Below are 25,000 nucleotides of genomic sequence, written 5' to 3'. Positions count from 1 at the left end.
GAATTTTGCAGAAGTTTGAGAGTTTGGAGAGGTCGATAGTCGGAGTGAAAAGCGATGTTGTAGCTCTTCAGTCGAAGACAAAGACAATGGAGAATACTATGCATGAAATGGAATCAGGCTTATCCTTCAGTGAAGTCGAAATGACGCAGCTAAAGAAACGCGTTGAAGAGAACCAGCAGGAGATTAAAGAACTGGAAGACCGCTTATTATATAAGGAAGTTTATGATAGAAGGGAGAACCTGCGTTTTCTTGGCATTCCTGAAGAAGCTGATGAGAATACAAGCGAAGTGCTATATCAATTTGTAGCGGACAAGCTCAATATCGAGGGATCTCGCGAGATTGAATTCCAACACGTACACCGGATACGAAACAAGAGAAGCGGGTCTATTTGACCAATAATTGCCCGTTTTTTGAGGTTTCCTGATCGCGAGAAAGTTTTTCGTAAGGCGATGGAATTAAAAGATGGATTGAATGTTAACGTCTACACGGACTTTCCAAAAGAAATACAAGATAGAAGAAGGAAAAAGTGGCCCAAAAGGAAGTGTGCTAGAGAGGCTGGAAAGACTGCTTTCTTCAGTAAACATGAACCAGATAAACTATTTTAAATGGTGTTTACTTTCCCTTTATTGCATCACAAAATAACCCTGCTTAAGTTGAATGAGGAGATTAAGGTTTTGATATTTCTCTTTCATTTTCTGCATGTTTTTTTCTTTTGTTTTCTCTTTTGAAATACAGTTTGTCGCGGGAGCGGTGAGCTGTACTAAATTTGAATAGTGGCAATCAGAGTTTCAATCCCAATGGACTGCATCTCGGATATAATTATCCGCAGTCTTTGTGATCTGTGTTTTACCTCTTTGTTATTTTTGTCATACTTGTCAGTGTTACGTAATTTATACATTTTAGTTGCCTTACTGTTTTGTTTTTGCAATGAGAAAATTACGAGCGTTTTGGCGAGGAGGACGTCGTTTAAGCTTAAACTTGCAAGCACAAGATGGTCAAGGAAAAGCAAAACGTAGATTTTAAATTACTCTCGCTTAATGTAAGAGGGATTCGTTCGCCGTCAAAAAGGAAGGCTATATTTCTTTGGCTGGAGAAACAGAAACAGGATATCATTTTTCTACAAGAAACTTATAGTACACACGAAGTGGAAAGCACTTGGAAGACGCAGTGGAAAGGTAAGAACTTCTTTGCTCACGGTACAAACCATAGCTGTGGTGTGATGATTCTTGTCAGAGAAGATCTAGAATTTGAGTTGAAGGCATTAAACGCGGACTGCGAAGGCCGCTACATTTTGTTAGAAGCTGTTGTGCAAGGCTCAAATGATACCTTTGTGAATATTTATGCGCCCAATAAGGTACAGCAACAAAGTGTGTTTTTTAGAAATTTAAAATGATGCGCCCGATCTTTTTTGTGGTGACTTTGAAAAGAAGATAATTATAGGTGGTGACTTTAACGTTACTTTTGACCCTAATCTTGACTGTTCGGGCGGTACTCCGGCTAAAAAAGACTCAGTCAAGTGTATTCGGGATATGTGCCTTAATTATGACGTGATAGATATATGGAGAGTGAGAAACCCAGACATAAAACGTTTTACTTGGAGACAACGAAAGCCGTTCATTCAAAGAAGGTTAGACTTCTGGCTGATTAGTGACGCCTGTCAAGATGACGTTGAAGATGCAGACATTATTCCTTCTATAAATTCTGATCATTCGGCAATTGCTCTTCATTTTAGTACTATAGAGAAACAGAATCATGGCCCTTCATACTGGAAATTCAATAGTAGTCTCACTAACGATACTAACTATGTGACTCTAATAAATCAGAGTATTCCGGTCTGGTTGAACGAATTCAAGGATGTCACCGATAAGAGTTTTATGGGATTTAATGAAGTACAGAGTTAGACAGGTGACAATAAAATACAGCAAGGAAAGGGCTCGTGAAAGAAGGGAGAAATTATCTCAGATTGAAACTTTACTGAAGCAATGTGAAGACGATTGCAGTACTGATCCCACTTCCGAAAATATCGAGAAACTAGAGATGCTAAAGGGTGAATACAATTCTATCTACGAATACCTTTCTCAAGGCGCTATCATTCGCTCCAGAGCTACGTGGTATGAAAAAGGCGAGAAGAGTAATAAATTTTTTCTCAGTCTCAAATGTCATAAAAAGAGCAAGAGTTCGGTAGAAAAATATTTAGTAAAGATGGTTATTTAATCTCTGATCCAAAACGAGTGATGAAAGAGATAGAACGCTTTTACGCCGATCTGTATAAGGAGGAGGAGCTAATCCCATCAGCGAATGTTTATGACTCCTTTTTAAAGAATCAGGACATACCCAAACTCTCATATGATGAGGCCTCAATATGTGAGGGAAGACTGACAAATGCGGAATGCTTTCGTGTTCTTCATCTTTTTGACTGTAATAAATCGCCTGGAAACGATGGACTCACAGTTGAGTTCTACAGAGCTTTTTGAGATGTGGTCGGAGACCTTGTTGTCGGCTGCCTTAACAGTGCGTAAGAATGTCTAATTCTCACAAACAAGCAATTATAACTTTACTAGAAAAGAAAGACAAGGACAAAATAATAATAATAATAATAAAAATAATAATAATAATAATAATAATTACATTTATATAGCGCAGACCTCTATATGAATATATTCAGTTGCGCTTCACAATATTTTAAAATAAAATTATGTGAAACTGTCACGTGAACTAAAAACATAAGAAATTATTAAAAACGACAACCATATACCTATTTAAAAGCTAATTTTAAAATGAGACATGAATTGAAAAACCTATTTAAAAGCTAAATTTAAAAAATGAGTTTTAACAGCAGTCTTAAAAGTGTCCAATGTCTTTATGTTGCGAATTGTTGAAGGTAATGCATTCCGAAGATAAGGTGCAGCTGACTGAATGCACGATCGCCAAGGGTTGGACGGGTCTTAATGCTAGCTAACTCAAGTCATAAAGAGTCGTTTGACCTAAGGGAGTATCTGGATTGCTTTTTGATGCAAATTAAATCAATCAGTTAATGAGGAGCTAGACCGTATAAACACTTAAATGTCAAAAGCAAAATCTTAATGATGCAAATTAAATCAATCAGGTAATGAGGAGCTAGACCGTATAAACACTTAAATGTCAAAAGCAAAATCTTAAACTTTATGCGGTAACTAATCGGGAGCCAATGAAGGTTAAAAAGCAATGGTGTAACATGGCAGAGTCTTAGTGCTCCTATGACCAGCCGAGCTGCGGCATTCTGTATACGAGTTTCTGTATACGAGTTTCATGATATGTGAATTCGGGAGGCCATATAATAGGTTATTACAATAATCTACTCTACTGGTTATAAAAGCATGAACTAATGATTCGGTAGTTGGACGACTTAAATATTTCCTAATCCTACGTATGTTATAAAGATAATAAAAAGCAGATGAGCAAGTTCTGTTAATATGACTTAGCATACTCATTTTCGAGTCAAACCAGGTTCCTAAGTTTCGAACTTCACATGATGGAGCAATTTGGGAGTCGCCAACCAATATCATACTGATGTTGCTGACTTTCTGAAGTTGTTGTCGCGTTCCAATTAGAAGACATTCTGTCTTATCTGAATTCAGTTTTAACTTATCCGTGTGCATCCACTGACTGATAAGAGCAATACATGATTCCATGGCAGTTAAGGCAGCAGTTTCCTCCAAATCATTTCCTGGTCTAAACACGATATACAGTTGCGTGTCATCTGCATAACAATGGAGATTAGGAAGATGTGACTCGACGATGTTAAAAAGCTTGCTAGCATAGAGAGAAAATAATAATGGCCCGAGACAGCTACCTTGTGGAACTCCAAATTTAAGATTGAAAGTATTCGATAGACGCTGGGTTCTATTAGAGAGGTACGATTCAAACCAATTAAGTGCAGAACCTGAAATTCCAAAATCAAATTGGAGGCGATCTAAGAGAATCCGATGATCCACAGTATCAAAAGCGGCGCTTAAATCAAGAAGCACAAACAATGTGACATGCTTATCTTCCATGTTCATCAAAATGTCATTTTTGACTTTAAGTAGGGCTATTTCTGTACTGTGGTGCTGTCGGTAGGCTGATTGCAATGAAGGAAAAAGATCATTCTCATTTAAGTAGGACTGGATCTGATCAGCTGCCACTCTTTTAGCCAATTTTGAAAGATTGCTGATAGGTCGAAAATTTTTAAAAGCAAAGTCAAGGCCTTGTTTCTTTAACAGTGGTGTGACAACCGAATCCTTCCAAATAACAGGGAAAAATCCAGATTCAAGCGACAGGTTTATCATGGTTGTTAATATCGGAAGTAACTCATCAAGGCAATCTTTCATGATGTTCCTAGGAACAGGATCGAGTAAACAGGATTTAGTCGGCGTTCTAAGCACAAGTTTCCTTAAATAGTCCATGTCTACACGGTGAAAAGCAGTAAAGGAAGAAGAACACTAAGAAGAATGGCGGCTGATAGTGCTGCATGAGTTCGGAATTGCATCAAGGCTAACGCGAAGATCGGATATTTTCTTGACGAAGAACGAACCCATGTTGTTGGCCAAAGCTAACTTGTCGCCGTACTGTAAAAAAGGCGATTCTGCTGACTGATTTAACAGTTTCTTTGTAGCAGCAAAAAGCTTACGTTGATTATCAGAGATGTTGCTGATGAAATCTGTATAGAATTCACAACGAGACTTGTTCATAAGAAAGACAGCTTTATTCCGAAGAAGTTTGAATGATCTCCGGTCAGATTCAGACTTTGTAGACCTCCAGTTGCGCTCAGCTATCCTCCGGAGACGTTTCACAGATCTGATCTCATCGGACAACCATGGGGCTTGACAACCAACGAGATCAGCAAGACGTTTAGGAGTGTTTAGTAACAATTCTGAGTTACGAAGATCCTTCTTAAACTTGGGAAGATTAATCGATTTGATTTTCCGAAACCACGTTTCCTTGGCAGAGGATTCTGACTTAAAACCTTTCAAGTTAAACAATACAGTCGCATGGTAAGATAGAAAGGAGCCTAAAATTGGTGTGTCTTAAATGATACTGTCCATTTTGCTGGTTATGACTAAATCCAATATATGTCCTTCAACATGAGTTGCAAAGTGGACATGTTGAGCTAGTCCAAAAGAATCAAGTCGGTCCACAAATGATTCTGAATCGGGTTTATCCTCAACATCAACATGGATGTTAAAGTCACCACATAACAATATGGGCTCCGTGCATAAAACAAATGATTCAAGGTACTGAAAGAATTCGGAAACAAAGGAAGAAATTGTTACGGGATGCTTTGTGGAGTAAGGAGGTCTATAGACGACAGCAAGCCGTAAGCGAAAAGATCCATCAATTAAAATCCATCCCGAAAGTTCAAAAGAGCACCACGCAGGAGCAATAACTTGCTTGATCAAAGCTGTACCTCCACCATTACGGCCGGATCTATGTACATCATACAACTTATAACCATCGGGAGTACATTCAGCTTTCACCGCGTCATCTTTATCCGAAAACCACGTCTCACTAATTGCCAAGATGTCCAATTTATTGTCATGTATATAATCGACAAGACTCGCCGTTTTATTCCTTAATGATTGACCGTTCCATACACAAACTTTAAGGTGACGTGCATCGAGAGAGTTCGGAGGAGAGGTGTTAATTTGAATCAAATTAGCCGGATTAACATGGCGACTACTTGAATAATTAATTGCTTCTCGTTGACCACCGAAGTTTCCTAACAACCGAATAGATTGAAAACTAGATCCAAAACGTCGTCAACCTCCACGACTACCGCGCTTTCTTAAGATTTGAAGGCTCTTAAGGCGATTAAACACATCGGGTGCAATATACAAGCTTGCGAGTTTCCTCAGTGATCGTAGTTCCATCCGACCGTAAACAATGCGAAGCAACGCATTTGACGAGCGAGTCGAGGAAGAACTTGAATCTTGTGTTAATTCGATATCTCCTGGGTTGCTTTCAACGTCGACACAGATAGTCAAATCCTTTGGAAAGTCAAAATCAGGAGTCTGGAGAAGTAAAATTCCATGTTTCATCGAAACTGAACCCTCGCGTCGTACTCCTACTCGAGAGGTAAACATGATCGATTTGAATTTAACAACCTTGAAACAAAGCTCGTCGGAATTGTAGAATAATTCAGAGCCCTCAAGACGCAAACCACAGCCAGTCATAAAGGTATTGACCTTGGAGATCTTTCCAGCAACATAAAGACGAAACCCATCGGTTAGAAAAGCCAAAATTAAATAAAATAACAAGAGCCTAATAGAACGGGCAGCCATAATGGCGCGCACAAAAGAAATATTTCCAATTGGAGGCCAATATTAATGTGGATGTCAAAATTGGTTCCAAGGCAATTGCGAGAAGACTAGAGACTGTATTACCCCAAATTATACATCATAATCAAAGCGCGTATGTTAAGGGAAGGACTGTGTTTGATACAGTGAGAGCGATTGAGGATATTTTGGAGTATACTGAGACCCACAAGATTAACGGAAAAATTATTGCTATTGACTTTCAAAAGGCTTTTGATTCAGTAAGCAAGAAATTTATTTTTGAGGCCCTCTCTGTTTTTAATTTTGACCCGTCCTTTAAAGGGGCTAGGTCACGCTATTTTAGGTAATTTTGTTTAATTTTGTTAATTATAAGCTCTAAACGTCAGAGTCTTTCATTTGCAAAATCACGGCCACATAACAACTGAGAATTATTTTCAAGCTTTGTAAATGACATTTTGATATAGACTGATATAAATTTGAAAAAAAGGTGGGCCGACGTTTTTCAAATTTACCGAAATTCAATCCATTTCAATCCTCTCCAGTTTTGTCCATCCATGTCCCTTCTTGGCTTCCCTGTGCTTTGTTAGAGTTCTTCTATAGTTTTGAACAGTTATTTTGATATTTTAGTTAATTCTATGACCATTCATTCAGTGCTGAAAATGCCTAAAATAGCGTGACCTAGCCCCTTTAAACAGTGGGTATATACATTCTATAATAATATTTCGAGCTGTGTTTTAAATAATGGTTTTTCTACCGGACCCTTTCAAGTGCAGAGCGGTGTGCGACAAGGGGACCCCCTCTCGGCATATTTGTTCATTATTTGTATGGAAATATTAGCAATTAATCTCCGTAGTGACAAAAGCATTCGAGGAATCGATGTTAATAATGAGGAAATAAAAATGGGACTCTTTGCTGATGACTTGACAGCTTTTTTGCGGGACGATTGCTCTCTAGTAAATTTTCTTAATCTTGTAAAAGAATTCGGGCTGCTTTCAGGTCTCAAGATTAATTTTGAGAAATCGGAAATAATGTTTTTGGGTAATCAAGATCCTGCAGTAAGTGATGATTATGAATTGCATAATATCAAAGTCAAGGAAGCCTTGAAAATCTTAGGGGTATACTTCTCATATGATTATCGTCTTAAACAGAAGCTAAACTTTGATGAAATAATTGACTCCATCAAAACAAAAATTAAAGATATGGAAGTGGAGAGACCTAACTGTTATAGGCAGAATTCAGATCGTTAAGACATTTATAGTTCCAATATTTATGTATCGTGCTGGTATGATAAGCCTTAACAAAGAGATAATATCTGAGGCAAATAAATTAATTTTCGATTTTATTTGGAAGGGTAAAGATAAAGTTAAACGTCTACCGCTTATCAATGACATTGAGGATGGCGGTCTTAAAGCTCCACACTTGGAATCTATGATCTTAAGACTCAGAGAATACTATGCTGTAAGAAATTCGCGAGTAATGAGCCTAGCAGCTGGAAGACCATTCTATCGTATTATTTGAAATCGGTTGGAGGTAAATTCATTTTAAGCTGCAATTTTGATGGGAAGAAATTGTGAGTGAAGCTTCCGAGGTTCTACGAAGAATGTCTTAGCTGCTTTGCGCAATGTTCAGTTGCGAGTAGGATGGATAGTTACGATATTTCGCAAGAAACACTGTCCGAAGTTATTATTTGGAATAATAAGCATATTTGAGTTCATGGTAAGTCTGTTTATAATCGTAGACTTGGTGATAAAGGGATAATTTCATTAGGTGATTTAGCGCTCGGAAAAAGTTGATTGGTACCCTGGTGTGATTTTTGGAAATTAGATATATCACCTCTCGACGCCTTCCAATTAATTGCATTGTGCGATGCTTTGCCAACAAAGTATCGTCAGTCCTTACAGATATATCAGTATGTCAATCTAGAGCCTTTTGATTCAGAGAACCATACTCAACTGTGTTTGAATGGTCAAAATGTAGCGCTTAGCAAAGCGGTTTCTAAGAGCGTGTACAAAGAACTTCGCTCAGCTCAATCGAAATACGAAGCAGAATATGCTAATGTCGTTTTAGATTGGAAGAAGATCTATAGCCTTCCTTTCACTGTTGCAATGGATTCAAAGACTCGACAATTTCAGTACAAAATATTAAATAGATACTTAGTAACGAATGTCTATCTGAAAAAGGTTGGTATAAAACTATCATCTGACTGTTCTTTTTGTGAAGATGCGGACGAATCTCTAGAGCACTTGTTTACTTTCTGCCCCTATGTTCTCTCGTTCTGGTAGGATCTCTTGGACTGGCTTAATGATCTTGGTGTTAAAGTAGATTTACTTACTAAGGCGGATATAATTTTTGGTAGTTGGGAGCGCAAAGACGATTTCTTGTTTTTAATCACGTCCTGCTTATTGCTAAGCAGTACGTATATTATTGTAGAATCAACGCTCTCGTACCATCTCTCCGAGTATGTACTTCCAGAATTAAAGCTGTTTATGAGTTGGAGACTGCTATTTCAAAAAGTGGAAAGAGTTTGGCTTTTCATCTTCAAAAGTGGGGCAAGTATTGTAGACAAGGGCAATAACGTATTGCAGAAGTGTTCTTAACCCTCGCGGCCTCGTCGAAACGTGTCAACTTAATATTCTCAGTTTGTTGTTATCAGCTTAGGTAGCCTTAATGTAGTTTGTGCGTGTGTGTGTTGTAGCTTAGTGTTGTCCTAATGTAGTCATTTGTTTTATTACTAAACGTAAACAATAAAAATGAATAGAATACAAAAAAAAAAAAAAACTACAGAATTAAGGGCCACTTTTGAAGCACTAATACGCGAGTGACTTCGGTGACTTGGCGGCTCGACTCGCCATTTATTATTATTATATCGGTCCCACTCCTTGAAGAATAAGTAAGATATATGTTTTATTGGCTCAGCCGCTCGAGGGCTCTCAGTTTCAGTTGACTACAGATTCACCGAAAATGTTGTCTAATACTTCTTTAGAAGTGCCCTTGTATTCTGTAGTTTATCCCAAAACTTTATTTTTGACCATATAAAGAAGAATGTAAGCTTATAATTAACAGAATGTAAAAACGTGCTCTCACAACCGTAGATGGAAGAAAACAGTTGAACCCAGTTATAAACATCTGTCATTTAATAATATTTGTAGTACATCTGCCGATTCAAATGCAAACGAGCTATAAGATAGGATAAGAGCTTCAACGTGTCGAAGTCCCTAGCACACAATGTATACTAATTGGGGACACCTAACCTCAATTACTTATCTAATAATTATTATAATATATAGATAGGACCCTTCACGTGCTCTGATTGGTCAAAAACCCATGTTTTATCAGAGTATAAAATATAGTATAAAATATAGGAAAAGAGTGTTTTATTGTTTTTAGCCACATTGCCTCTATATCATAAAGCAAATGAAGAAGCCTACACTAGTACTCTAAGCCGTGTATTTCTCTATGTTAAAACACTCCAGATATTTTAGTACACTCGACAAATGCGGCTCGTGTTTTCTACATTTCCCTTGTGTTGTTAAATGCCCTTGTGTTTTATCACACTGTAATACACTGCTTGGGCTTCTTCATTTGTTACATAAAATGTGAAATGTATGTACATATGTAAGCATTGGCATCGTCTTATTTGTGAAGTTCCACATTTGAACCGTGCCCTGTAGATTACAATACCCTGGGCCCGGTGTTGGTTAAGTTAATCCAGTGTTCGAGTGAATTTAAATAAATATAAATAATATATTTCCGATTGTGTATAATGAATGGTGATTACAAAATATCCCGAGTGGCAACAGCGAGCCTTTGATTGTTGTAGGTATAGTTTACAAGTTTGGTCAAGTGGCATCGTCTGAAGGGTCATGGTGAGTTTTTATTCTGTTTTTATACTGTTTAAACTCATCGCCAATTCATCAGGTTGGGAAAAGTGCCTTAGGGATGGTGGAGCCAAGACATGAGCCTGGAGCAGAGCATGTAGGTATCCATTGTGACCCTGAGAGCGGCAACCACCAGGCACCGGCACACTGACAGAGTCAGTGGAGATACTTACGACCCCTAATAGTTACCGTCACCAATGAAAAGGAGGGAATTGAGGGAGCAAAAGCACTCAAAAGGCATGAATGGCACTCAAGGCAAACTGTACATTCTCACACAGCTGGCAAGCAAAACACGTGAGGCCTGCAAAAACCATGTATGAGACCACACTGAGCATGATTGCTGTGAGCGACCACCGGCCAGCATTGGCTCGACTCAAACTTTGCCTAAATTACATTTAGCCACATAAAATTGTTATGTTGAACGGTACAAAATGATTCAGTTCAGATCAAAGCACAAATCATTGCTCACACTGAGCTGAATCATTGCATTCATTGTTGCTTTTTTGTTATTATCAAAATAACATTAAAGGGGCTATGTCACGCAAAATGATGTAATTTCATGACACACAAAATGCCCAAAATGTACAATACAACATTGCAATGACCACTTAAAACTGTTGAACTCACTAAGAGAAATACAGAAATAGAAAAGAGAGGCACGGATGGACACAAATGGACAAGATTGAAATGGATTGCATTTGGGTAATCTTGACAAAAGTCGGTTGGACATTTTTCAAGTTGATGGCAAATCGCCTGGATAAAGATCGATTTTGCTTAGAATCATCTCGTTTGTGAATGTAACAATTTTATCAGCGAAGGAATTCCACATTAACATTTTCAAATTTTAAACTCATGATGAACCCAAGATTTCCCCTTAATAGCGTGACATAGCCCCTTTAAATGTTAATGAAATGTTTGATCTGTTACACAGCATTGTTTCAAATTTGCAATATACCCCTCTTTAAAAACTGTAATTCAATGTTATTTCAGATCAAAGCACAAGAGTCAATTTTAGTTCTTGTCATCTCCAAAGCAGTTCTTTCCACGCTATATTCAAGTTGGCATTAATTTTTTAAGAATTTGACAAAAGTTTAAAGACAGATATTCAAGTTTTGCTATTCACCTATACTTGAGACACTATACGTCTCCACTTAACAACTGTGTATTAAAATGTTTACAAGATCTGCCAATGCATCAGTTTTTATGCCAATTATCTGTCTCACAGCTATTTCCACTCCATAGACTTGGTGTTAAGTTCCCCACCGGGTTCCAGATACCTGAAGAAAGACTTGCTACGAAAAGTGTTGCCTTTGTTAAATTACATGCTAGATTGTCATATCCCCAAACATTTAATGGACAATGATTATCATTGCATTGGCTTTAATCCCCTGCCCTGTCAATAGACCTTTTTACCTTTTATTATTTACAGAACATTGCCTTTTTATTCCAATAGAAATTTCTACAAAAATAAAGCAATAGCCACATGCACTCTTAGACTGCCTTTTAGTTACTACATGTTTAAGTGATGTAAATCACATAACACATTCGTATTTAACAAATGTTCTGAACATACTTTCTCAAAGGCTTCCTCTGGATTGAAATCTTCCCAGCGTGGCAAAAGGCAATGTCCTAATTGCAAGGCATCTTACACCAACCGATACAAACCCGAGGTCTGTAGCCAGTGTGGTTTCTTGTTGGGTGGATCTTTTGTTCAAAAGCACCCTAAGAGAATCAAGTTGAACTCTCCATCCTGCTCGTCAGTTGTTCTGGGGACGTGGAATGTGTATTTTTGTAAAACCAGCAACCGTGATGACCGCTGTTTGGTTATTAAGGATGGCAGACAAGGTAACACAAGTGTTGTTTGTGAACACCACAACTGCAAAGAAGCCCGTGCCGTTATGCTGAACAGTGGCAGATCCAGTGACTTGCCAACACATACAGAGCACTCTTTCAGCTACTCCCCCAACAAGTTCTTACTACAATAATCCCAACTTGCAGGAATATCAGTGTGGTGACTCTGTTAAAACTGAGTTGATGAGCTTGGAGAAATTTTCTGGTGATCTGCCATTAGCTGTGGAAGTTTCACCCACAGTGTTTTGTGTATTTGGCCCAGTGACGTCAAATACTCCAGCTGGATACTGTCATGTCCAGGTGAAAAGGGATACAATCAGATGTTGTTCTAAGGATTGCAAAACAATTATTGCAAAAGCAAAACAGCACAAGGCAAAAAATATATGCATACATGTGCATATCCTAATTAGGTTAGGTGTTATGCTAAGCAACAAGGAAGCATCGGCATCTGTACATGTTGCATGTGAGCCAACAAATGCTGGGGCTCCAACATCAACTGCAGGTACCAGTAGTTCTCTTCTCGAAGCACCGCCAACCGTAATAATGCCACCAGAAACCGGAACAGCCGAGCCTTTAGATTCTATAAGCCGCACATCTACAATTCAACTCAACATGAGGAGGTCATTACCACTGGCCATCCCAATAGCTGTTCTAAAGCAGGCTCATTCTTTTGATGTCAGTGGTTGGCCTCCTTCCCTAGCACCATCATCCACCACTTGCGGCTTGTGTGACAGCCCACTGTCGAAAGAACGGTGTCATCCAGGTCAACGAGGAGAGTTGACTTGCTTTCTAATTACCAACATGAATCCTTTCAAGCCTATCACATTGCTTTTGAAATTCTGTGAAAATCCAAGTTGCCAAGCCATGCATGAAGTGTTTCCATATAATTTAGGCAAGTTAATTGTAATATTAATGTTGTGTATCAGTAGTGTGTAAGGAATGCATTAAGGTCCACTGTTCATGTAATTCCTGGAGAAATAATGGAACTTCAAAATTGATTTCTATTACCTTCTACAGTGTAGGTCACTCCTTAAGGACGTTCGCGCCAAAATTTTCCTACGGTGAGTTTTTCTTCATTTCTCGCCTAGAGTTAGGTCGTAAAGTACTTACTCCAAAAATGAAAAAAAAAGGGGGGTCACCGACTTTGTTTCGGAGAAAATGGCAGTGGAAAAATGCCTTAATTTCGAGAAATCGGTCATAATAGCGAGATGTAGCCTCATCTGCTCATCCATCGAAAATCATAAAAATAAACTGTTGGAGTGAAAGTTTCCGTGCATAGGTTTTTAGGAGTGAGATTTTTAGATAATTGTATGCCGCTAGGGATGTGGTAAACAGTAGAGTTCATCCTCGACGAGCGTTTTCGTAAGCTCTATCCGTTGCAACCACTACCGGAATTCGATGGCACGAGGAAAGAAAATGTTAAAAAAAGATAACTTCTTACGGTGGGAATTTTTTCATTTCATCATATTTAGATGCAGGTGCAACTAGTGGAGGACCTTTCTTTTTCATGTTAGTTCAAAAGGGAGATAAATGAAAAGAGGATGGGAAAAGACTTGGTGAAAATCCCAAAGGGGGAGGGGTGATTTTGTGCAAAGCTGGCTGGGACAAGGATTATGAATAACACTTTGATTTGTCAAAAGTGCTAAACAACACAGAACTCTAGCTATCTTTGCCATTTTTAAGCTATGGTCAATATTGTCTGATTCACTTTCATTGTGGTTGCTTTCCTCCAAAGCCATGATACAGAATGCTTTTCTATGGTAGGCAAGGGTTGTTTGGAAAATTTCTCAGTTTCTATAAGTTATTAAAGGTTCCCTATCTGATTTACTGAGAGGGACAAAAGACCCCCAACATTCTTTGGGACCGGGGACCTAAGGATAAGATGGGGGTAGTAAAGATGTCTTCTGTAAACAATTTTAGGGCCAATATTTTATACAACTGTAAAAATGGAGGTCCTGCACAAAAGATGGGGACCAAAATAAAGACAATTTACCATTGATACATTAATGTCTGATCCTTAACCATGGCAAAGATTATAACAAGCAAATAAGAAATTGATAGTCGATCACCACATATTAGAAGTTTTAAAATAACACTTTTTATAAGTAGTTGTTGCTGATCCACAGATTATAAAAAAGGAGATCATCGACTGTATTGGGAAGAGCCCAAGGAGGTCAAGGGTAAAAAAATTGAGTTTACAGGAGTACCTTTTTACATAATGGGCTGCAAGCTCTTCGATTGCCAGCATGGGAAAGACAGAAATGCTGTTGTGAAAAGGAAACAACAACAACAACGAGAAGTGGGTGAAACAGGAATATTGCTATTATTTATTATTTTATTTGAAATCCAATTTGATTAATGAATAACAGCTTCAATTTTTTTTAGGATGGAGATTTTGTCTTTAACAAGAATAGATATCTAGTACAGCCGTCCAAAAAAGCAAACTGTCCAGCAAGATTAAAACTGAGGGATGTTGTAGCATTTCCAGATTACAAGGTAGATAACAATTACAATTTATTGTAAAGTTGTATGATCTTGCAGCTAACAGGCACACACTACATTCCAGATTGAAGAGGATTCAAAAAATGCAAGGGCAAAGACATCAAAGAGACTGAAGGAAGATCTAAGTAAAGGAACACTTAAATCTGAGAGAAGAATCTATACAGAATTTCCCTCTAGTACAGACCATGCGCATCACCTTATGGGAGAGGTAAGACAATAGACAATAGAGAGAAAAAAAGATTTGAATGTAATATTAGTCCATGAAAAGATAATGCAACACCCAAAAATGAATAATTAAATAACTACACTTATACAGGGATTGACCTTTAATACATCAGAGTCTACTGTCAGTACTCGAACTGGTTAGTTTCTCAGGCAATTAAGGGTGCCTCTCATTCAATTATATGTTTAGTTACTGTCAAACTGGAGAAATGACAAAGACTTGAAATGTTCCAGACTGAATGACCATTAACAGCAAAATTCAGGAAATGTGAGCAATGCACATTACCCCAAAGTAATCAGCAACAATCATCTCATCCAAGTGACTTTTACTTGCACCATAATAAATTCTATACATATTTTCTAGTTTTCATGGTTTTCCGGATTTCACATCAATATATTGCAGTCATTGTTTTGGGGTTATCATGTGCTTAAAAATTTTGCAGGGAAGTGGCCTTTCCCAACCTGTGGATAGCAGGACAATAAAAAAGATTGATGAGCTAGTCCATGAAGGCGTGAAGAACACTCATGAGATGCGGAGACACATAAAAAGCTATGTGAAAAATGAAATACTGTCTGAAGATGAAAGTCAACCGTCTTCCTTGAACCGTCGCTTCTTCCCAAAGCTAGCTGACATCAGAAGTCACATGTACCGTGCTTCTGTAAAAAGTCGATTCTCTAAGATAGATCAAGAAAACATTGTACAAAAAATTTTTCAGTGGAAATCTGTGAATGAAGGAGACCTCTTCTTCTTCCGGCCATACAGTGCAGTTTCTCCCAACAAAAATGATCCACCTGAAGGCCATTCTGACACTACCCTGCTCTTTGTCCATCAAAGTTCCTGGCAGCATAGACTCCTACAAAGATATGGCAATCACATGTGCTTGCTGGATGCCACTTATAAAACTACTCAATATGCGCCACCCTTATTCTTCCTTGTGGTTCAAACGAATGTTGACTCCCAAGTGGTTGAATCATTCATAACACAAAACGAAACTTCTGCATGCATAAAAGAGGCACTACATATACTTCAGGGAGAGATGACTGGATGGAATCCCAAATACTTCATGACAGACAATTGTGAACAAGAGATTACTGCCATAGAAGAAGTATTTCCAGGTAGGCAGGGGGTTAAAGGATCTTTGATGACCTTTTATGGACAGTCATTACATAAAACAATACTCATTAAGTAATCAGAAATAAGTTCTGTTAATTCTGAAAAAATCATAGCAACAGCATAAAACTATAAGCAAAACAACAAAAAACACACAAACATATCCTGAAAAATGTTAGAGTCAACTACTAGTTCATTTTCCAAACAATTTTTTTAGTTTATGCAGATTCAATAAACATATCAAGGTAATGCTATTCTCACCTTTTTTTTATGTCTGAATATCATGAAAAATAGTGTGGTTTTTTAAGTTATTCAATACTTGTAAATGCCTGTTGCTGACATCATAATGAGGTGACATCAATAGACCTGCTTCAAGCAAAAACTTATTTAGTGGTTGACAAGGTATGTCTGTGTGGTAGTATTCTGAACTCAATTTCACAATAAAGGGGGGGGGGGGGGGGGGACAGAAAATGAGATGTAACCCTGTCTTCAGAAGGTCTATTGTTCTCTCAATGATCCTTAAATCTCTGATTTACGCTCCGACCATCTTAGTGTTACATTTCATTAAATACAGGGTGCAAGGTATTCTTCTGTGACTTTCACAGAGAACAAGCCTGGGAGAGATGGACAGCCAAATCAGCAAATGGTGTGAATTCACATAGAGAAGAAGTACTTGCAAAACTCCGACTTGTGGCAAGTGCCGAATCTGAGGAGCTTTACCCAAGTCAAGTAAAAGCACTGAAAGAATGCCATTTCTGGAAGGAAAACAGCCGTCTGCGTGACTGGTTTGAAGATCACTGGTTAAGAGAGCACAAGGTTAGCAAAATGAAAATATACATGGCTTTCTGCTTTAGCTATCATTCATACAACATGTATGTATGCCTTTACATTTCCTTTATAATATTTCATCTTAGCCACATTCATACACCAGTTTGCTTTCTAGTTGAAATATGACCTAGTTTCTATCCACTTAAAAAATGGGTATGCTCTCAAAAGTGGTAACCTTAGGACCAATTACTGACCATTCCAACCTGTCATACTAGGCTTGATTGCCACAAAGAGTTAACACAGTAAATCCAAGCCTTATAGAATCTGTGAGCCAAACTTTTGTTGATTTTATGAATGTCTCCTTCAACTGAGCTGATGCACATAACGCCCTTCCTTGGTTGAATGCAAAGTTCAATACACTGATGAATCTAGTAAGTTCAATTAATTAATAATTTAAAAAATATATATTTCTAGCGTTGGGTTCGAGCATACCGCAGTGACATCTCTATCCACACTACAAATGGAGTTGAACGGCAAAATGAGGACCTGAAATATAACTTTTTGGCAAGTCATCGTGACAAGTCCCTCAGTGGTCTTCTATCTGTTCTCATTACAGAGTTCCTTCCTGAAAAGTATGCAAGGTACAAGACTGTATGTTTCAGAAATATAGACAAACACACTTAAGAAATAAAGACTATTATAATAATCAGAAAAAGAAAAAATAGGAATCAATATTTTGCCAATTAAAAAATTCTCTGGGGGGGGGGGGTGGGGGGGAGGAGGAGGAGGTATTCCCTTATATGGGCTATATAGTTATCTGTGGCCCCAAAGGGTATGGTTTTTTAGCGGTTTTGGTCTGAAATAGGGTATAGATTGTGACCATTTTGGTCTGAAATAGGGTATTGTTTGTGCATTCAAGTCTTGAATTGGGTCTGTTTTTAGAAGCTATTTCTTCATCGGCAAGAAGACCATCAACAAAAGCACTTCTCAAATTATCACGCCAACCTTGTAACAGCTCGAATAGGTCTGAAATAGGGTATCCAATTTTTGGTCAGGTCTGAAATTGGGTTGGGGAAACCACAGATTCTGGTCTGAAATAGGGCGAGGGTTTCAGGAAGCATGCCGCACACCCCCACCCAATTTTTTTTGCAGTACACCCCCCCCCCACCCCCCCAATTTGATATTGTTTAAGACTGAGAGTAAATATTAAACAGCAACCTTGATTTTCTGAAAAATTCCTCGTTACCCTAACAACTGGGAACATTACAAACCAAAATCCTCAAGTCCATGGCTACATGTATGTTATCATTGCAAAAGGACACTTTATAGTAAGTTGACATTTCCTCTGCCCTTCACATTGTTAGAAATAAGATTATCATTATGTGACAATCTGTTACTAACAGAAACATTAGAAAACAGTTTGTGCCATATTATGAGGTGGCTAAACTTTCCTTAATTTTACTCCTTTAGATACGTAGAGAAGAACACAAGGTCCCACTCCTTGTACCGTCCATATGGGCGTGATATCCCCAGTTACCTTCATAACAGGCCAAAGTCAGTCATTGACTCTGCCAGGCAAAAGATAGAACTTGCTCAGGATATTCCAGCCTCACACATCAAGGGTTACTGGTACTGAGAGAGTATTTCTAGTGAAAAGTCAAGAAGCTTGTGGAAAGTGGTACTTGGTTTCTTTTGGAAATGAAGTGCAGCAACCATCCTGTCAGTGCTTCTCATGGGTGCGCAACCATTTCCCATGCAAGCATTTTTTTGCCATATTTAGACATCATCCACAATGAGGATGGGACAAATTGCCTGATGATTATGCAAACTCTCCTTTGCTTACTCTCGATGAGGCCATTATAGGACATGGAAAGCCAATGAACAGTTCCAGTTCCTCCCATGAACTTGTTGACGACAATGCAAAATCATCAATGCCCAATCATGACAACTTTCATGGGGAAATTACAGCATCAACCACACATTCATATGCAAACCTCCCAAATAAAAAAGGTTGTTCTAAAGCACTGGGTAGCATTTGCAGAGAAACACTTAATGAAATTAGACAACTGACCTTTCTCATAGATGACTTGAAGGAGCTGGAATCCTTAAAAACAGAGCTGCAGATGATTGCCCCCTCTAATGGTGGCTTGCAAGTAGAAAGTGGAGAGCCAGAAGTAAAGAAAAGAAAGCTGAGACAAAGTGATCACCCTGGAGAGAAACTCCCTAAAATCCCTAAAACATGTCAACGAAAACACAAATTCAAAGGACGCCATGGCATTAAGGCTGCAGTGATGAGGAATACATTCCAAGTAAATGTCCCCGTTTCCACAGGCTCAGTGCACATATCTGCCAAGACAGCACCAATAACCTTCACCACAGTGCCATCAACTACCACTACAGTGCCAGCTACCCCTGCCACTGTACATGTACCAGCAACCCCTGTCACTGTGCCAGCAACCCCTGTCAGAGTGCCATCAGTCCCAAGGACTTTAACAGGAACCCCTAACACAATGCCAACAACCTGCACTACAATGCCAGCAACTCCCAAGACTATACCAGCAGACTTCACTACAGTGCCACTTACCCCTGCCGTAACAAAACCAACAACTGTCATAGAATCAGCAAACAATATCGCAGCATCAGCAACCCTAACCACAGCAAGGGAAAGAGCCTCTAAAGAACCAGTCACCGATGTACCTGAAACCCCAACATTCGTACCAACGACTGCGAGAACACGACCTGTCACAGTATCATCAACCTCCTTCAAAGTATCAGCAACACCTATCACAATACCAAAAACTCCCACAACAGAGCCAGCTGCAACAACAATGCATAAAAACCCCACCCAGGTGACTGCGACTGACAGCAACACACCAGTAGCTCCAGCCATAGGAGTAGAAACCTCTACACAAGGACAACCTTCTGGTCATCCAGTATGTCCCATTACTGAAGAAACAAATACCCCCACAAAGACATTACCCTATTCCACCACACCTCCCATCCTAATTCTTGATGATGATGATGATGATGATGATGATGATGATGATGATGATGATGAGGATCCATGCAGTTCTGTCATATGGCTTACTATAAACAGTGCTGATAATACTGAGTTTAAACTCACTCTCTACAAAGAAAGTAAGGATGGAATATCGACACCTACCTACTGGCTCAATGACTCAGAAATTTATGCAGCCCAAATACTGCTCTTTCCCACAAGTTGATGGCCTCCAGGATCCTGCTGTCAGAGGCCAACTAGTAATACCTGCCACCTCTGAGTTTGTACAGGTGATAAATGTTGGCAGGCACTGGGTGTGCATTAGTACAATTGGTTGTCTGGCCGGTGTTGTCAAAGTGTTCGACAGTTTGTACCATAAGCCATGTCCACTTTTGATTGACCATGCTTGCCGCATGCTGTTGTGCCCTTTGGACACTGTAACATTTGTCAATGAGAAGGTGCAAAGGCAAGTTGGTGGCAGCGACTGTGGGTTGTTTGCCTTAGCATTTGCTACTGAATTGTGTCATGGTCTAGACCCAACCACACAGACGTACAGCCAGAGCCAGATGCGCCAACACTACATAAGCTGTCTGGAATCTGGGCAAATGACTCCTTTCCCCAAGACAAGCAAAAGAGCGCAATACCATCTGTCATGCATGAAGACCTCTGTGCCAATCTACTGCCTCTCTAGGCTATCAAATGATAAGAAAGAGTATGTGGAATGTTTTACGTCCCATGGCTGGTACCATCCTGACTGTGCCTCCATACCAAAGTGGGCAATCAATTCAAGGCTACAATGGAGATATCAGAAATGTAAAGTTAACAGACAAAAAAAGAGATTAGCAAAGATGCTATCATCAGTTGATAATTAAAAAAGTAGTTGATTGTGATAAGTAATGTCAGATGAGGATGATGAAATGAGGATGATGAAATGTGAGTATCTAAAATTTATGTTCGGGCGCCACTGTGCGAGGAGATGATCATGAGCTTGATGTATTAATGAAAGTGATTTATATTTTTGCATTTTGACGTTTGTTCTTCTTTAGAGTGTTTGTAAAAGCATGCACGAAACTCTCTTTCGACGACAGGTGAGCATATTATTTGCTTTGATTACGAGATTGTTCAGCATAAGGCGGTGACTATTGATGACTATTCGTCACTATTCGCGACTATTCTCGCGACTATTCGTCACTATTCGCGACTATTCGCACTGTTCGTACTATTCGCTATTCGCGACTATTCGCTGTTCGCTATTCGCTGTTTAAACAATAGAGTGTTTCTGTCGAGGAACTATCGGCTCATAGTTGCCCCACGGAAATTTGATGTTCTTAAAACAAATATGCTAGTTTTAAGAACATCAAATTTCCAAGGGGCAACTATCAGACCGATAGTTCCGAGACATAAACACTCTATTGTCTTTATTGTTCACTACAAAATTTTCTTCCCCGCGCCAGCTCAAAAATCATGTTGAATTATTTTCAACTTTATCAGACGAAAGCCGTGTCAGCCAATGTAAAATTTGAAAAAGAAAAAAAACAAAAACCCTCTTAATACAATTTCGATTGTTTATTTTCCATAAGGCCGCTTGTTTACAGAGGAACCACCTGGCGGAAATGAACTGAAAAACCTAGGTAATTTGCTCTACAATGGCTTTTATTGTTTTGAGGCCATAACAGAGAAATCTTGATGACATGATATGTGGCATTTGTGGTACAATTGGGGAGCTTTACCTCGGGGATGGAAATGAGAAGAATTGCTGCAGTATTAGCGAGGTGCAGTTATTCTACATGTATGTTTAATTTTTTAAATTGGAAGATGTGCGAGGAAACGCTGTAAGAGCCTTCTTAGACAAATATGTCAACTCAAAAAGCCGCCAGCTAATGAATAATAATATCTATAGAACTCCTAGTGTTCACAGTATGCAAACTGCAGCTTCATGCGAAAGCAATAGTGTTAAAGTCATGTTCCAGGAGGACACGTTTTGAGGCCGGTGGTCAACAATTTAATGGGCAAAACAGAAAGCGAGACTTCTTCACTTGGGACCCCAGGTCCTAAAATGTGCAATTTAGAATTTTCCATCAAAGGTTCTTGAGTTTGACTTTTGGCGTCAATTTCTATGATTACTTTGACATTTCATGTACACCAGAAAACATGAAAACATATAGGTTTGGGATTATCATTTTTGTACCCAAATGAATTAGTCTACAATACTCGTCACATTTGTTGGAACAGCCATCCCCGTTTTCCCCCTCCCCCAATGTTGATTTTCACAACTACTAGCAGTCACTCGAAAAATTCTCACACAACATTGAATTGGGAGGATGGGGATGTGATATAACCTACGATCTGGTAACACAATGATTCGAGACCATTGGGTTAGTGTTCCAACTAAATTTAAATATGTCTAGTATTGTAACATCTCGGCAGTTTGTATTGGCGTCACTCAACTTTCCTTCCTACAAAATGGCAGTTCACATTCAGACATACCTTTTCACCACTAAAACCAATCATCAAATGTTTCTTCAATTGGTTTATGTAATTCAGTGTTATAAATTATTGTAACTTTCAAGAAAGTGATCCAGTGCATCACAATGCCATGTTTCACTTGAAGTTAGTGTTCACTTACTAAATAAATATATGTATTTGGTATCTGGCTAACTGAAGTCACTTTTCCTGTATCATATATTATTTTTTTGTAATGCTCATGCTTTGTTGAGCTTGCATTATTAATTGCTTTCTTTCAACAGATAAATTACGCGCCAAGAGATTGTGTGGCAAGTGATCCCATATCTTTGGAGAAGTTTTTGCTCAAATTAAGGGAACGATGGGTGGAATGTACCACATACACAAGGTGCAGCAAAAAGTTGGAAGTCTACCAAACATCAATTCCCCCCATCATCCCACCTTCAATGCGTAACCCTGATCAAGTTTTGAATACAGAGGACAAGAAAAAAAGTTCAATGTTAGACAGCATTAAGCACAAGTATCGAGGTTTGTGGTCCATTTCAATTCAACAGGGTTCATAATGCTGTCATTATTCTTCTTACAAGTCAAATTACAAGGAATAGTTCAAGAATTAATTACATGAAGACTGTTGACAGCTGTGCACGTCATAGATTTGCAAATATTTTAATTGTTATCAAACACAGACACGAACAGTTTTTACATGTGTCATTCCCAATTTTTTTAGGTGACCCATCCCTCCTACATGACATCATTTCTAAGGATGGTGTGGATAATTTCAGCACTCAATCACATGAGTGCTGAAAGCATCAAAGGAATCTGTGAAAAATGCAACATCCTGACATCACACAAGTCAGTGGTAGGTAACAAAAATTAGGGTATTCTCAGGAATGAAAATGTTACCAAGCACTTTACTGATTTCTTTATCTTATGTTCTTGTTGATGATAAAATTTTGCTGGCATTTTTTGAGGGCTTTGTTTCTGCAATCAGTTGCCCATTTGTAATTTTTTTAAAAGATTGTGGCAAGTATTAAGCTCTATGATAAGGGAATGCTATCAGTGATATGTTAAGATTGCTATAAGAAGCAATCTATTCTTGTTGTAATTTTCTGCAGGAAAGGATGAAGATTGACATCCAAGCATTACATGAGTCTCTGCTCATCGGTTCATGCCCATGCCATGGATTTACCAAGGTTGATGGTCATACAGGTGGCTTTTATCACATTGTGTGCAGACATGGGGTAGGGACTTATGGTAATTTTTTTTTCAATACATGTATCTACGCTGTTCATCATGTGCCATTTCACTCTTAACAGCAAGTAACCAGATGACTTGGTCATCGGTATGGCAGGAGTTATTGGTACATGTACAGTGTTATTGGTATCAACACAACATATTTTTCAGAACTCTGGCCTTTAAAATATCTTTTGCTTGTGTTATTTTCTTTCAGGTAACTGCAGCTTCCAAGTTTTTAACACTCCAAGAATCTGTGCGTGATCCTGCTGACTTGTACCTTTCGTTAAAGCACTATCCACTGCTTTTTATTTGTGACACTCCACGTGGTTTTGTCAGGCACATGCATGTCAGGGAGCCAGAAACTACAAAAAAACTGTGGGGACCTTTCTCTGGTTGTTTAGAACAGCCAACTCTTAAAAAGAAACCTTCCACAGTAAGCCTGAATCTTCCTTTTATTTCTGTTTTCATATATTGGTAAAGTTCACAGATTATACTTTTTAACCAATCATTAAACTTGATACAAAAACAAGCTATTAACCGGGAAGTTCAACATATCTGGAATGACCTGTGTGTAACTGTGCATGCATATATACGTTCTATGCATACAGTAGTTAAATAACTATGGAGCACATTGTCAGAGTTGAATGGTCTTATTTACCTTACATTGTAGGTGCATATTGCAGGATTTCTCATCATCAAAAATTAGCTTTCAACCAAAATATTGCAGCTACATGTACACAGCCTTCATGTTTACTGTTGTAGTAGTAAAATAGATTATTGATGAGTTGTGTCATACAATTTGGAGAACAAATAAACTCATGACACAGAAAGGACGGTTGAATGAAGATACATGTATTGCATTTTTATGATGATTCTCAGTATTATGGTTTACTAATAAGTACATGTATACTAGGCCCGATGTGCCAAATCCAGTGCAGATGAGAAAAATCTTTTGTTTTCACTCATTTGCATTAGATTTGGCACTTGAAAAGTTCATCATTTGAATTGGGCCTAAGACAATGTTGCTTATATGCTGACATATGCCCATTTTCCAGTGTTTGCCCCCCTAAAAAGGCAAATGGTTCATTTGCATGACATTGAAAAGTAGCAAGGAGCCTACCATGAACCAGGCCTACATGTATTTAAGTCGCAAACTGTATTCTTAAAGACTGACTTTGCACTTACAGTATGATGTTCATGTTATGATTATTATTTGAATATGTTCACTCTCAAGTCTTATTGGTTTAGTAATTGACAGCTTCATCTTGTTGTTTACTTTTCAAGGGAGTACAATTGTAAGTGTACCAGAGATTGTTCCAGCAGAATACTTGGATCATTCAAGGCTCTTACCTTTTTCGCACAGCAACAAGGTGGCTCACCATCTCACTGGATCAGAAAGGCGGTTTGTGATAGGTGACCGCTTCCACAATGCCACTAACCCCCACAAATCTCCTCTGTGTGAATTTCATGACATAAATTTGTGTCTTCAGTCGTGTGTTCTCAAGACCAGTTACCAAGAGTCAGAAAATCACCGGAAGAATACCCGTAGATTGAGAAGCTCTTGCGTTCAAGGCTTTGGGACTCACTATTTCTATTATTACCTTATGGATTTCTACCAGAATGAGGACATAGTGAAAAAACAACGGACATTGCTTGAGAAGAATCTAGGGAAGGATCA

At 38.6% G+C, this 25,000-nt stretch overlaps 3 protein-coding genes and 1 pseudogene across 5 annotated transcripts in view; 3 read left to right on the top strand and 1 right to left on the bottom strand.

Annotated features, from left to right (window-relative positions):
- Window positions 1-12,004: 12,004 nt before the first annotated feature.
- LOC138033450 (uncharacterized) lies at window positions 12,005-20,495 on the top strand (annotated as a pseudogene).
- Window positions 14,813-18,742, top strand: LOC138038851 (uncharacterized). Its single transcript, XM_068884919.1, has 4 exons — window positions 14,813-15,862; window positions 16,432-16,673; window positions 17,100-17,266; window positions 18,096-18,742. The coding sequence occupies exons 1-4, from the start codon at window positions 15,169-15,171 to the stop codon at window positions 18,259-18,261; spliced, it is 1,269 nt and encodes a 422-aa protein (XP_068741020.1). The 5' UTR covers window positions 14,813-15,168; the 3' UTR covers window positions 18,262-18,742.
- A 2,276-nt stretch (window positions 20,496-22,771) lies between the features above and the next one.
- LOC138038853 (HMG domain-containing protein 3-like) lies at window positions 22,772-24,158 on the top strand. 3 transcript variants are annotated; one of them, XM_068884924.1, is made up of 3 exons: window positions 22,772-22,945; window positions 23,202-23,327; window positions 23,993-24,158. In XM_068884924.1, the coding sequence occupies exons 1-3, from the start codon at window positions 22,832-22,834 to the stop codon at window positions 24,026-24,028; spliced, it is 276 nt and encodes a 91-aa protein (XP_068741025.1). In that variant the 5' UTR covers window positions 22,772-22,831; the 3' UTR covers window positions 24,029-24,158. The 3 variants fall into 3 exon arrangements, with proteins under 3 accessions (XP_068741025.1, XP_068741023.1, XP_068741024.1); XM_068884922.1 differs by having other exon boundaries at window positions 23,537-24,158; XM_068884923.1 differs by having other exon boundaries at window positions 23,202-23,340; window positions 23,537-24,158.
- A 190-nt stretch (window positions 24,159-24,348) lies between these two features.
- The window catches only part of LOC138038852 (uncharacterized), a 5,749-nt gene continuing 5,097 nt past the window's right edge, over window positions 24,349-25,000 (bottom strand). The window contains exon 9 of the mRNA XM_068884921.1: window positions 24,349-25,000. This exon is cut by the window's right edge and continues 1,203 nt beyond it. The gene's annotated coding sequence lies outside the window, so the exon portion shown is untranslated.

This window comes from Montipora capricornis, chromosome 2 (assembly GCF_036669925.1).
Source record: "Montipora capricornis isolate CH-2021 chromosome 2, ASM3666992v2, whole genome shotgun sequence".
Taxonomy (NCBI): Eukaryota; Metazoa; Cnidaria; class Anthozoa; order Scleractinia; family Acroporidae; genus Montipora; species Montipora capricornis.
This window is presented reverse-complemented; position numbering and strand designations above follow the sequence as displayed.